General features: G+C 45.1%; 2 protein-coding genes across 10 annotated transcripts in view; one reads left to right on the plus strand and one right to left on the minus strand.

Annotated features, from left to right (window-relative positions):
• ALPK1 (alpha kinase 1) overlaps window positions 1-6,975 on the minus strand; it is a 39,446-nt gene extending 32,471 nt beyond the window's left edge. For 5 of the 7 annotated variants that reach the window (XM_048303696.1, XM_048303695.1, XM_048303694.1 and 2 more), the window contains exon 1: window positions 6,330-6,975. The gene's annotated coding sequence lies outside the window, so the exon portion shown is untranslated. Of the gene's footprint in view, window positions 1-5,797; window positions 5,887-6,329 lie in introns of those variants that run through there. The other 2 variants (XM_048303698.1, XM_048303697.1) reach the window with 2 other exon arrangements.
• Window positions 6,976-6,996: 21 nt separating this feature from the next.
• On the plus strand, window positions 6,997-10,606 carry TIFA (TRAF interacting protein with forkhead associated domain). 3 transcript variants are annotated; one of them, XM_048303709.1, is made up of 3 exons: window positions 6,997-7,117; window positions 8,323-8,475; window positions 9,328-10,606. In XM_048303709.1, the coding sequence occupies exon 3, from the start codon at window positions 9,374-9,376 to the stop codon at window positions 9,944-9,946; it is 573 nt and encodes a 190-aa protein (XP_048159666.1). In that variant the 5' UTR covers window positions 6,997-7,117; window positions 8,323-8,475; window positions 9,328-9,373; the 3' UTR covers window positions 9,947-10,606. The 3 variants fall into 3 exon arrangements, with proteins under 3 accessions (XP_048159666.1, XP_048159665.1, XP_048159667.1); XM_048303708.1 differs by lacking the exon at window positions 8,323-8,475 and having other exon boundaries at window positions 6,998-7,117; XM_048303710.1 differs by lacking the exons at window positions 6,997-7,117; window positions 8,323-8,475 and adding an exon at window positions 7,169-7,376.
• The last annotated feature ends 633 nt before the right edge of the window (window positions 10,607-11,239 follow it).

Consider the following 11,239-nt stretch of genomic DNA (forward strand, 5'->3'; position numbering starts at 1 on the left):
AAAAAAAAAAAAGGGAATAATTAAGGGGCAGATCAATAAATTAAAAAGTTCTAAAAAAAAGGAAAAAAGGCATAATGAATTTGGTACAGCACATATTTTTAGATCAAAGATGCCTTTGAAGTGACAAACCCTTAATCCATAAACTACTGAAGCACTTCCTTTCTCTCCCAAACTACTTGTTGTCAAATAAAATGGAAGTTAAGGAAATTATCTTTATCTGAAAATGGCCAAAAGAAGCCATCACCTAATGACAGCCTTGTCAAAATGACAATTGGGGAAATTGTTAGGAAGGGGAGGCCTGACGACTGGAGGAATAAGCTGGCTGTTTGCTCTAATCTGGTCAGGCAGGCCCCACACAATTCCAGTCAGCTTGCTGTGTGAAACAGCTAAGTCTTTGTCAACGCAGGCAGGGGCTGGAAAGACTCCTCTTTCATGAATATGTATCACCACCCTCCACGTCTACAGAAAAAAACCCCAAACCTTCCAAACAGCAAAATAAAAAAAAAAAATAAAAGCATGGAAAATAAATCCCAGAACAACAAAATCCTGAGATATGGAGCTGCACAGAAAGAAAAAACGACTAAGCAATGAGAGCGCACGTTTTGGAAGTGCAGCCAGAAGGACCCTCTTCCCAAAGGCTTTCTTTGCACTTTTATGCCCCAGCAGACTGGGATGAGGCACTTCAAGTGCACAAAGGCAGAAGGGCCCATCGGGGTATTTAATGTCCATCACTGTGGTTTATATTTGGCGTTGGTGAGCACCAAACCCCGGGCCGCAGACACACACGGCCGGGCTGGTGCGATGGAGCTCACAGGAATTCCCTGTGCGAGGAGGGAAGCACCCGGAGCGGGCCTGAGCACTTCCAAGGGCAGGCACAGAGGCAGCTTCGGACCAGGGCCAGAAGTTTCCTGTGCAGCTGAAAAACCCAGGGAGAACGGGTTCCTTGAGAGGCGACAACGCGACCAAGGTGAGAAGCGGACAGTGACTCCCCAGAGCTCCCACTGAAATTATTTTCTGAGAGATGTCCATGGCATCTGTAAATAAAACCCTTCAAAATGCCTTGACTCGGGCAGTTGGAACTGGGGGTCACCTTGAGACTTTTTTTTACATTTGTACAACGCTAAATCTCAAGCGTTCTGAAGACTGGCATAAAAGTGAAATAGGAGAGCCAAATGAAGCCTACTGGGCTGCTGGTAGAGGTGGATGTACAGGCAGAAAGTGCCTTAAAAAGGTGCAGTGGCTCAGAAACGCATGTCAGAAACACTGTGTCTCTGCAGGACTGATGCTGCAACCCCTGTAAACCCAAAAACGGTGTTTAAAGCAATGGATGGGCAGATGGGGAGAGAACACAGGATGAAACAAAGCCTATGCCTGCTGCAGAAAACCCAAATGAAGATATTTTAAGACTTTTCAACAAAGTCTGAAAAGTTGCCTTCAAGTGCTTGTTGCTATATTTTTAACTTTGCTTGTAAAACTGCAAGCTAGGTCTTGATTTATTACAGAGAGCTCATGGTGGTATTATAAACTTCAGTTTTTCTCGAAACAACAACCAGAGTATGAAAGTTTGGCTCCCAGCAGGGATATCAAGACACAATGCTCAATTTTGAGGTTCCCAATATTATGCAATGTTTGCTATAGACATTTCCATTTCATTAGCATATTCTACTTTACATGAAATCCAGCAATGAATGCTGTCCCTGATCTAAGGCTAATCCTCTTTAAAGAGCTACAGGCTATATTACATGTGGCCACAGCCACGGTTATGCCAGGGCTGAATCACTTTGAAGCCTATTGAACAGTGTTCCCTTGTGAGACCATACACAGAGCCATAAACCGATGCTCCCTCTGCTGTGAAATCCTGCTGTGCCCATCACCAGAAGTTTCTGTCAGGGACAGGCTGGAGTCCCAGGCAAGGGGCTGCAAACCAGGAAGAGACTCCCAGCTGCCTTCACCACCACTCAGTGCCAATTTCTGTGCCTGCAGTAATAAAAATCCTTTTCTCCTAAACCTCAACAGTAACTGCTCCAAGGAAGGGCTTCCAGAACAATCAAAGGTGAAGGTGAACCAGACACGTGCTTCCCTGAGTAGGAAGGAAGCTGCTTGAGTAGTTTGGGACACAGACATATCTATCTTTGAAGAAAAAAGAGAGAAATGGTCATGTATGTACCTGCAAGCCTGCACTGCTCACAGCTGGGTGTCCTTAAATGCTATAAACTGAGATAGTGGAGTTGTGATTTTATTGCCACACAACGTAAAATCTTCCACACCTTCATGACACTGAACCGTGCCATAAATCAAATCCCTTCTGATGGGAGAGTATTTTCTAAAAGTCCTTGCAAGGAGTTTCAAAGATAAACTGAGACTTTTCCTGGAGTTTCAATGCTGCCAGATAGTTGTTTATTAAGTCTTATCAGAGGAACAGAGCCACCAGTGTGACCCAGGCATAACATAGAGCACAGAAAGCAGGAGAGAAGTCTAATTATCAAGATTTACATGGCCTTTTAAAGATAATTTAACAAATAGTTACTAAAAACATATATTATTTTCACTTTCCTACCAATTATTCAGTAACACAGCCAGGAACTGCGGAATTCTCTATCCAATCATTCCAAATTACTTTTACTGCAGAAATGGAGTGGTAGAAGAAGGAGAAGAAAGTTTGGAGAACAACAACAATCCTCCATTTTGATATTTTTTACTCTTATCTATTTACTACAAAGAGAAGCCCAAAACCTCTAAATTTTTCACCCTGTGACAATCTTACATAGTAGTCTGTCACCTAATTCACACCACTGTATTTTCTAGTTCTTGTCTGACCGTTGGTAATTTTTTCCAAGGTTGGAGGCTAAAACAGTGTTGTTCAGGGGGGTAAGAACCCTTAAAAACAGCAAAGAAATACTCTGGGCACTCTGGGTTCCTACACCTTCACATCTATACAAATGCAAGGGAAAAAAAAAACCCAAGCAACAAAAAGATCACTATATGCTCTGATCCTACTACATATCAGCCAAATGCAGCTTATATTATCTTTAACTGCTCAAAATTTCTTTGTTCAACGAAGGGAACTGGAAAGGTTGGTTCTGCTCAGCCTGCACTGTACACATGAAATTTTCTCTGTCTGAATGGTGTCAAACCAGACAGGGAGAGTAGATTCAGCTGCCACAGTAAAACGTGGGGCCTGGTGAAGCCAATGTTCAACCTCCTTGCTATCAAAATAGCCACACAAACGATTTTCTCCCTTGCAGCTCTTCATTTTCTTCATTAAGAGAGAATCCAGGCAGAAGGAGAAAGGGTCCGGAGGAAAGACAAACAAAAGGTGGAGGGAGCAACAGAGGGAATAGGGAAAATAATCAGGAGGATGGTGAGAGTGAAGAACAGCAGACAGCGGGAGGGGCAGGACGATGGAAGAGAAACTGAGAAGGAAGAGAAAGGGAGAAGCCAGAAAGGCTCTAAAGGAGGACCAAGGGCAGATCATGATGTAGAACGAAAATGAGAACTTGGAAAGTGACATAAACAAAGTCCATCTTGTAAGGGATAGTTCTCCTCAGCAATCAAGGTGAGATTCCTCATCAGTTCATTCAGACCAGACGAGATGAAAAGAGAAGGGGAAGAGTTCTTTCTCCTGAGTAAACAAGGAGCAAAGAAAGAAATAAACACAGGGAACTGTGCTCTCTCTTCCTCCTTTGGAAGATCTCCTTTCTGCTTACGGAGTGGAGCTGCTCTGGGCACTGGGAGCTAAAACTGCAGTGAATGCACATCCTCCCCATACATCTCTCTTCCCTCTCACACTGACATCCAGTGGAATACACTGGGATATCTTCGGAGTACACCTGTCTTTGAGAAGGGCCTATTTCTTTTCTGTTTGAACATGAGGCACTTGGTTGCTGTACAGTAACAACAACTCATTGCAGAACCTCACTACAGGTTGTTGCATACTCCACTAGGCCTTTCCCAACTCTCGGAAGTTACCACAGCCATTATTGCCATTAACTTACAAGTACCTCAACAGCTCTTGCACTACCAAAGTGAAATTTATGACTTAAAATGAAAAATAAAGAAAATGGAACGAAAAAACCCCCACAAACCCACAACTAATACCCACAAAACACAAAAATCCCCCAAAACAAATGTTGTCTTCCCATGTCCGGTCATACATTGCCATCTACTGGCTCCCACTCCTGTGCTCTGAGTGCAAGGGTGGTTTGCAATGAGAAAAGGGCTGTGAAGCAGCCTGGCGTTTAAGGCTTTCAGTCAAGCAGTTCTCACTCACCTCTCCTCAGTGACTCGGGTCACCCCTGAGCCATCCCGGGCGAGCAAGCCCTGCGGCAGGGCGGGTACATCAGCATCGTGCCCAGGCCCACATGACAGGTGATAAGATATGAGCGAGGCATTTAATGCTGGGGAAAGCCAGCAAACAGGGCTCATGTCCCCCGGGAGACACGCCTGGAATATGGAGAGGGCTGGGGGGGACAAGTACTCACCTACTGCACCTTTCTTGGGCTTTCTCCTGAGCTCACCACATCACAGCTGTCACACGCGTGACATGGAAATGTGAGCGCACGGCTCATGTCCCCTTGTGCCCAGAGCCAGCCTTGCAGAAGAGCACCACTTCCACAGATTTCTGCCCCAAAATCAACCCTCGATGCACTCAAACCCACTGCAATGCTTGGCACAAGAGCTGTCACCAGGTCACAGCATATGTTTTAATGTTCACCCAGTGACACTACGGACAAGCTGTGCCAGCGAGCGCGAACGCTGGTGACCAAAAATCCATGGGAATTATACACACACAACATTTACAGCTGTTGTCACCCTTTACACCTGCATCCACTGGCAAATCCGAGCACCACGTCGACAGTTTTGATAACCAGGTGTAAAATCTGACCTTCGGAGGGAAGGACAGAACTATGGACATCTCAGCAATCAGGCCAGACTTGCTGTTGATTCAGCAGGGTGACGACACTGTCATCATGTAAATTTAAATAGCAGAGACAAGGAGAAAGTTTCAGACTGGTCTGGACTGCTGCTGGTCTCAAATGTCCACAGAAAGGCTTTTATGTGATAACAGAGACATAACTATAAAGGACATTTTTCCCAAGTGTCCCAGAAACGTCATCACAGCATTCCCAACTCATAACCAGTCACACGGATCGTTAAGAGACTACACTTTCTATAGCTCTTCTGACCTACCACAAACATCCCAGAAAGAGAACAAAACACACTTCCCCTCACTGACTCCTATTGCCTAAGCCACTTATGACTGACAGCAATGGAAAAGTTCCTAGTATTTTTCCATTTCCCAGATTTGCCTATGTAGGCTCTGGACTTATAGGAATCCGTTGTCAGAAAAACAGTGCACCATCTCAGCCACACCAAAACCACCTCCATCTACCAGCCTATGCATTACAAATATTAAATTAGCCCAAACAACATATTTATTTGCAGTTTTGCTTTCGACCGAAGAAATTTCAACTAAAAACAGAAGTTATTGTGACACTGAAATTAACTTTACTACAGCACGGAACAATTTTAGCTGGAAGATCACACAAAAACCCCACAGGCACAGAATGCCTGCATTTTTTTTCTCTCATAAAGGACAAACCTGGAGTTGTTTCCCTGAAGCTGGCAGTATTTCAACTGGTTGGAAACTTACAGAAGAGAGAAGCTGTAAATCCAGTTCCTGCCCTCCCCTGTACAAAGTCACACAGAGCTATACTTAAATCATAAAACAAAAAGGAATATTCAGCTAATTTGATGTTTCACAATCCTAGGAAAAAAAGGAAAGGTCCTTACATACCTCAATAGATACAAGTATCAAAATAATCCTATCAGAAAAGTTTTCTCATGACCTGGGAATCAGGCTGTTTCCGGAAACAGAGGGCTAACAGGAATTACAACCATCAAGAGATGCAATAAATAGCAGGGTTGTGCAATTCTGGCTTTTCCAGTAGGCAGCAAAGTACTTTTTTTTTCTTGTGTGTGAGCACACAGGCCCAGCCCTGCCTGCTGTAGAAAAGGCCTTCATCTGTGGGAGAAAGTTGGAATAATCTGTTTTCCTTCTCTGCTTTTCAACATGACTTCTTGCAAAACACAGTTTAATCCCTTTTTTTTTTCCCCTGAGGTCAGGGAGAATAGCCCAATGAACAGATGTATTAGACTGCATACAGATAAAAGTTATTCCACAAGAGCTACAAAGGAACTTATCAACCCACAAGTCATTCACCTGTTTGTTGAAGATACACAAGGAACCCGCAAGTGAAAAACAGTTTATATGAACCAACACAGTATTTCACCGCCCGTGCCAAAACAATCAAAGCCTCAGTACTTACTTGCCAGTCCCCACGCTGTACGGGCACAGGGGAGGGAGGACACGGAACATCTGGGATCTGGACTGAACGGGAACAGGTTTGCTTTGCCACTTGCTCTACGCGGGGGAGTAATACAGATTAATATGAAAAACCAAGCCGTTGGATAAGGAAGAATCCAGGGCTGTCTCAGGATTTGTAAAGGGAGGAAAAAAAAGAGAAGTAAGAAAAAGGAAAAGTTTTCAGATCAGTTTAGATCACCGCCCAGGGAAAGATTAGGTTATTTCCCAAAGGCGGTGCGATGAAGCTGAACTGCGGTTGCTTAAAGCAAACAACCAAATATTTTAAAATAATCAGTTTAAGAACATAATCAGATCAACTGCTATGCTTATAACGCGCCGCTTACTAAAGCGTTTTACTCCTCAAAGCGTTGATTTGGGGGGTAAAATTGAAATTATTTTGTCCGACAGCTGAGCCCGTGAACCTGCGATCAGATCCCTGACACGGTTCTCGACACACGCTCAGATGGCTCCGTAAACCCTGGACAGAGCTATGGCTATTTCTTTCGGATTATTCACTACAATAAATAATTTAACTCTTTTTTTCCCCCCCTTTAATTTTTAACAAAATGTTCTCCTTCCGGCCCCGCGATGCCCTCAGCACTTCCCGCCTCTGCGCCGCCCGCCTCAGCTCCTCCCGCTTGCCGCCTCGGCTCCTCCCGCCTCAGCGCTTCCCGCCAGCTCCGGGAAGAATTACCGGGAGTGAGGAGCTGCTGGAGCTCTGGGCAGGCGCTGGAGCCCCGCTCCCGGCAGGTGAGGAGGCGGCCGGGCCGGGCGGACGTGAGGGGAAGGAAGGGGGAAGGATAGATCAGCCAGCCGACCGAGATGTCTCCAGTTCCCATGGAGGCGGCGGGTTCGGTCGGGAGATCCCGGGCTCGCCGTGCTGTGGGGTGGGGAGGTGGCGCCGAGCCTGCTCCAGGAGCCGGGGCCGGAGCCCATATTTTAAGGGCTCCGCGTCGTTCTTCTGCCTCTGGAAGAGGAGATAATGACATTCGCCATAGGAGAGGATGAGGTGAGATCACGGTCGGTTGGACTCCAGTGAAGGTAGGGACAACAGCAGGGCAGTGGCTGCCTTAGAGCTGCAGGAGAAATCTGGATTTAACTACAGAAAGTTTATTTCTCCTGGCCAATACACTCTAGTAAATAGAAACTCCTTCAGCATTTACGTGGAAGAATGTTCAGTATGCTCAACCTCGATGAACCTTTAAGGCAGGACTGGGCAGCCTTGCTGGAGATGCCTGAGGTGATCGTGGATCTGTAGCGGGGTCTGTGGGAGCTGCCGAGATCCAGGTTCATCAGTGGCTGCTGCCGAAGCAATTGGTGGCTGTTCTTTCTTAATAAGTGTAGCCATTTGTAAAATTCACTAATGTGAGGCAGAAAAGTGTCTCCGTGGGCTGAGCTGCGAGCAAAGCGAAAGTACTCAGTGGTTTTTCCCTTCACCAAAGATGACCTCATGTAATGTCCCCTTACTGGTGCAAAACAGGAAAGGGCATAACTAGGCACAGGCACAGTCCCTCCTGCTCACAGAGCTGCTTCCAGCACCCCAGAGCTGGAGAGCCTACGAGGAGGAGGGATTGATAATGATGCCACCACAGCTTGTCTCACAGATGGCAAAGAAATAACCTTCTATCAGGGTGTCTGTATTCCTGCCAAAAGCTCAGATGATATTTCGTAGCTTGTTTTAAAGTGAGCTCTGCTGGAAATTCTGTGTTTCACTCATCGTTTGTGCTGTTGTAGCCTGCTTCAGTAACCAAGCTGAGCTCGGTTACCTTGCTGAGCTACTGTGTCAGAACTGCTACTGCTTTTGGGTTAAAGGTGCAAAGGAAGCAGTTTTGAGGTCTCACAAAGAAAATGATGCACTGACACACCACCATTCACTATGCTTGGTGTTTGTGTGCGGTGTGTAAAAAACACAAGTCAACTCCATCATCACAAACACAATCATCACTTAATTGTAGTGATGATTCACCTACTCATAAACTCTGAATGGAGCGGGTAAGCTCAAGATCTGTGTGAGACGTGTTGGGAACTTACTGCAACCTGGATGGAGAAACATGACAAACACCTGCACTGTGTGATACCAGTTAAATGGCTGCTCACATGTTTCTCCGGTGAGTAACTGGGAACTCATTTGCTGGTTTCTGCTTCTAAGTGGCAAGACTCTCCTGTCTTTAGACTCAGTTTCAGTGCAAGAAGACAGTGGCAGGAAGACATTTAGAGAACCAGATGACAGCCTTTCCTGAGCTGTCTGAGCTGTCTCAGATTTTATTAGGATGCACTGCAGTCGTTCAGGCTATGGAACAGAATTTACTTCATAAGTGTGTGGTCTCTGTGCTGCATGTGAGTAACTTAAAAAAACAACACAAAATCACCAAACCCTAAGAAAGATCATTGACTTTTAGCAGTTCTGCAGCAGCAGAGAGCTGGGATTTTCCAACAGACAACGGGGAAATAGCTAGAGTTGGTGACAATTCCTCTTTTAGGTCTCGTGGATAGTCCAGCTTTTGCATTCACGTTTTATGCTGTCACAGGAGTCACTTCTAAACACTTGTTCCAAGCAAGAGGTCAGTTCTGAGCCAAGAGCCAAAAGAGTGCTTTATACATATTTGAATTATCACTGCCTACAGACAGACTGTTGGTAAAAGTCCTTCGATACCTTCCAGTCACAGGACACGCCGAGAGCAGAGCACACAGGCCCAGCCAGTAATGTTTACTGATTTTAAGTCCATCACGTAAACCTTCCTGCTAAATGACATATTTCTTGCAAAAATTTTAAACCTGCCTGTGAGATCCTCGTGAAGAGCTTGTTGGCAGCAGCGGTCAGTCGTGGCTTCTGACTCCTGTGCTTTCATCACGGTTGTTGTCAGCCAGTTATCTAGGAATTCTACACAGCCAGTGTAGAGCAGCACAGGAAGTATTTTAATGCCACACTGAAATTGAAACCAATTTGTTTGGTTCCGCAGTGATTCCATGCCGTGATTTTACCGTGTTCTGAGGACTCTTTCCATCATGACCTCTTTTGAGGAAGCCGAAACAGAAGAAACAGTGACGTGCCTCCACCTGACCTTTTACCACCCTTGCCAGGATGAGAAGATGATGTTCCGCTGCCTGAACTTCTGCAAGCGTGAGCAGGTCAGGGCAGACGAAGCGGCCAAGTTCGGCCGCGACTCCAGCGTCTGCCGCTACCACCTGATGGACACTCGCGTCTCCCGGATCCAGTTCGCCCTGCAGTTCTTCAGGAAACTCCACACCTCGGAATATTGTTTTGAGATAAAGAACTTGAGCAAGAAAACAAAACTGACTGTCAACCAAACAGAACTGGGTTACTTAAACAAAATCGACCTTCCCTGGAAGTGCATCATCTGTTTTGGGGACTACCAGATCCTAGCAGAGATTCAAGAAGGGGAGTCCATGGATTATTTTGAGATTAATTTACACTTGGCTGAAGCACCGATTTTACAAGAAAGGTGCCTGCCATGCCTGCCATCCTTGCAGCCTGTACCTGAGAATGGCATTTCTCCTTCCTTTTTTCTTTCCCAAGGCAAAAGCCCCACAGAGATTGATGAAAATGAGTTGTGCTAGCGGAGAGAAGGAGACTGGATCAGGTTTTGTAGTCTGCACAGCTTCCAACATAGACAGCTCTCACCTCCGTCCAGACTTCTGGGTGCTCACTGCTGCACATCAGCCTTCTTACTTGGGTGTTTTCAGCACAGGCATTCCAGAACACCGGTCCACTGCCTTCACTGAGTGATTCCTGCCACTGCCTTCACTGAGGCCTAAGGGCTCTCTGATGCCCAGAACTGTGTGGAAGACAGGGGGTCACTCAAATCCACGGCAGCAGGTTCAATCCCAGAACCATGGCCATGTGCCTTGAAGGGGTATTTAACAGGCATTATTAATACAGAAGGTGCACAGCACGGTTTTGGTCCCAGCCAAGTGGTGACACAATGGCTTGTTGCATATTATACTTGGTGCTCTGCTTTGGACACCAAATTCCAAACAGTATTTGCAAGCCTAGGTTGTTACTTCAGAGATTTTGCAACTTAGAAACGCTTTGTCCTTTTATGTTTTTATGAACTTCAAAGCAAGGTTTGGTTGGGTTCTTTTTTACTTATTTAATTAACATATATAAATATTTTGCGAGTTAACTACTTTTGCTTGTGATGTAGACAAACGTAGCATCAATGATCATGGTCTATAAAAATCCACATAAATTTTGTAATAAAAGCATTTGCTTGCCTAGTAAGGATTTGCTCTATTATACAGCTGCAATCCAAAAGAATTGTTGGAGAATAAAATTATTTCCAGGATCATCCAGATAAGAGATTGTCACTGGCACTATTCTGGCCTTTCCAAAAGTGCCATTGCTCAAAGGTAAGAATTTACTTAAATACTTTCAGAAAGTTTTCTACCTCTACCGAAAGCTCTCTAATAATTTCCTTATCTTTTAAGTATTTCTCAGGTTGTTTCAGTGAAGTTTTTCTTTGTCAGGGGCTCAGCTTTTCACTGGCATTTGGCTTTTCTGTTTTGTCAAGCATTTTCGTTTGCTTGAAAGACACACTGGAAAGAATCAGATCATACACAGGAGTTGCCCACTTCATCATCCCTAAACATTAGGATGCATTTCAGCATTAATCATTCCAAGAAAACCATAATTATAACTATGGGGAGGAACAGCTGAGACTGAGGCAACCAACCACAAGCGAGAAAGCCATGGGAGAGGCAGTGAAACTCAAACACAGGCTTATTGTAGGATTTGTCTATTCATCTCATCCTTGACAAAATTACTTTGTTGCCATGTTTTCCACTCTTGGAAGTAGGCTGTGGTTTCCAAACAGCAATCATTTCTACACCTGTATTTACCTGAGGTAAGAG

The sequence above is a fragment of the Corvus hawaiiensis genome, chromosome 5 (genome assembly GCF_020740725.1).
Source record: "Corvus hawaiiensis isolate bCorHaw1 chromosome 5, bCorHaw1.pri.cur, whole genome shotgun sequence".
NCBI classification, from domain to species: Eukaryota; Metazoa; Chordata; class Aves; order Passeriformes; family Corvidae; genus Corvus; species Corvus hawaiiensis.

What these genes read in the sequence shown, in the direction of transcription:
- TIFA (XM_048303709.1), top strand. Translation starts at nt 9,374, where the DNA reads ATGACCTCTTTTGAGGAAGCCGAAACAGAAGAAACAGTGACGTGCCTC.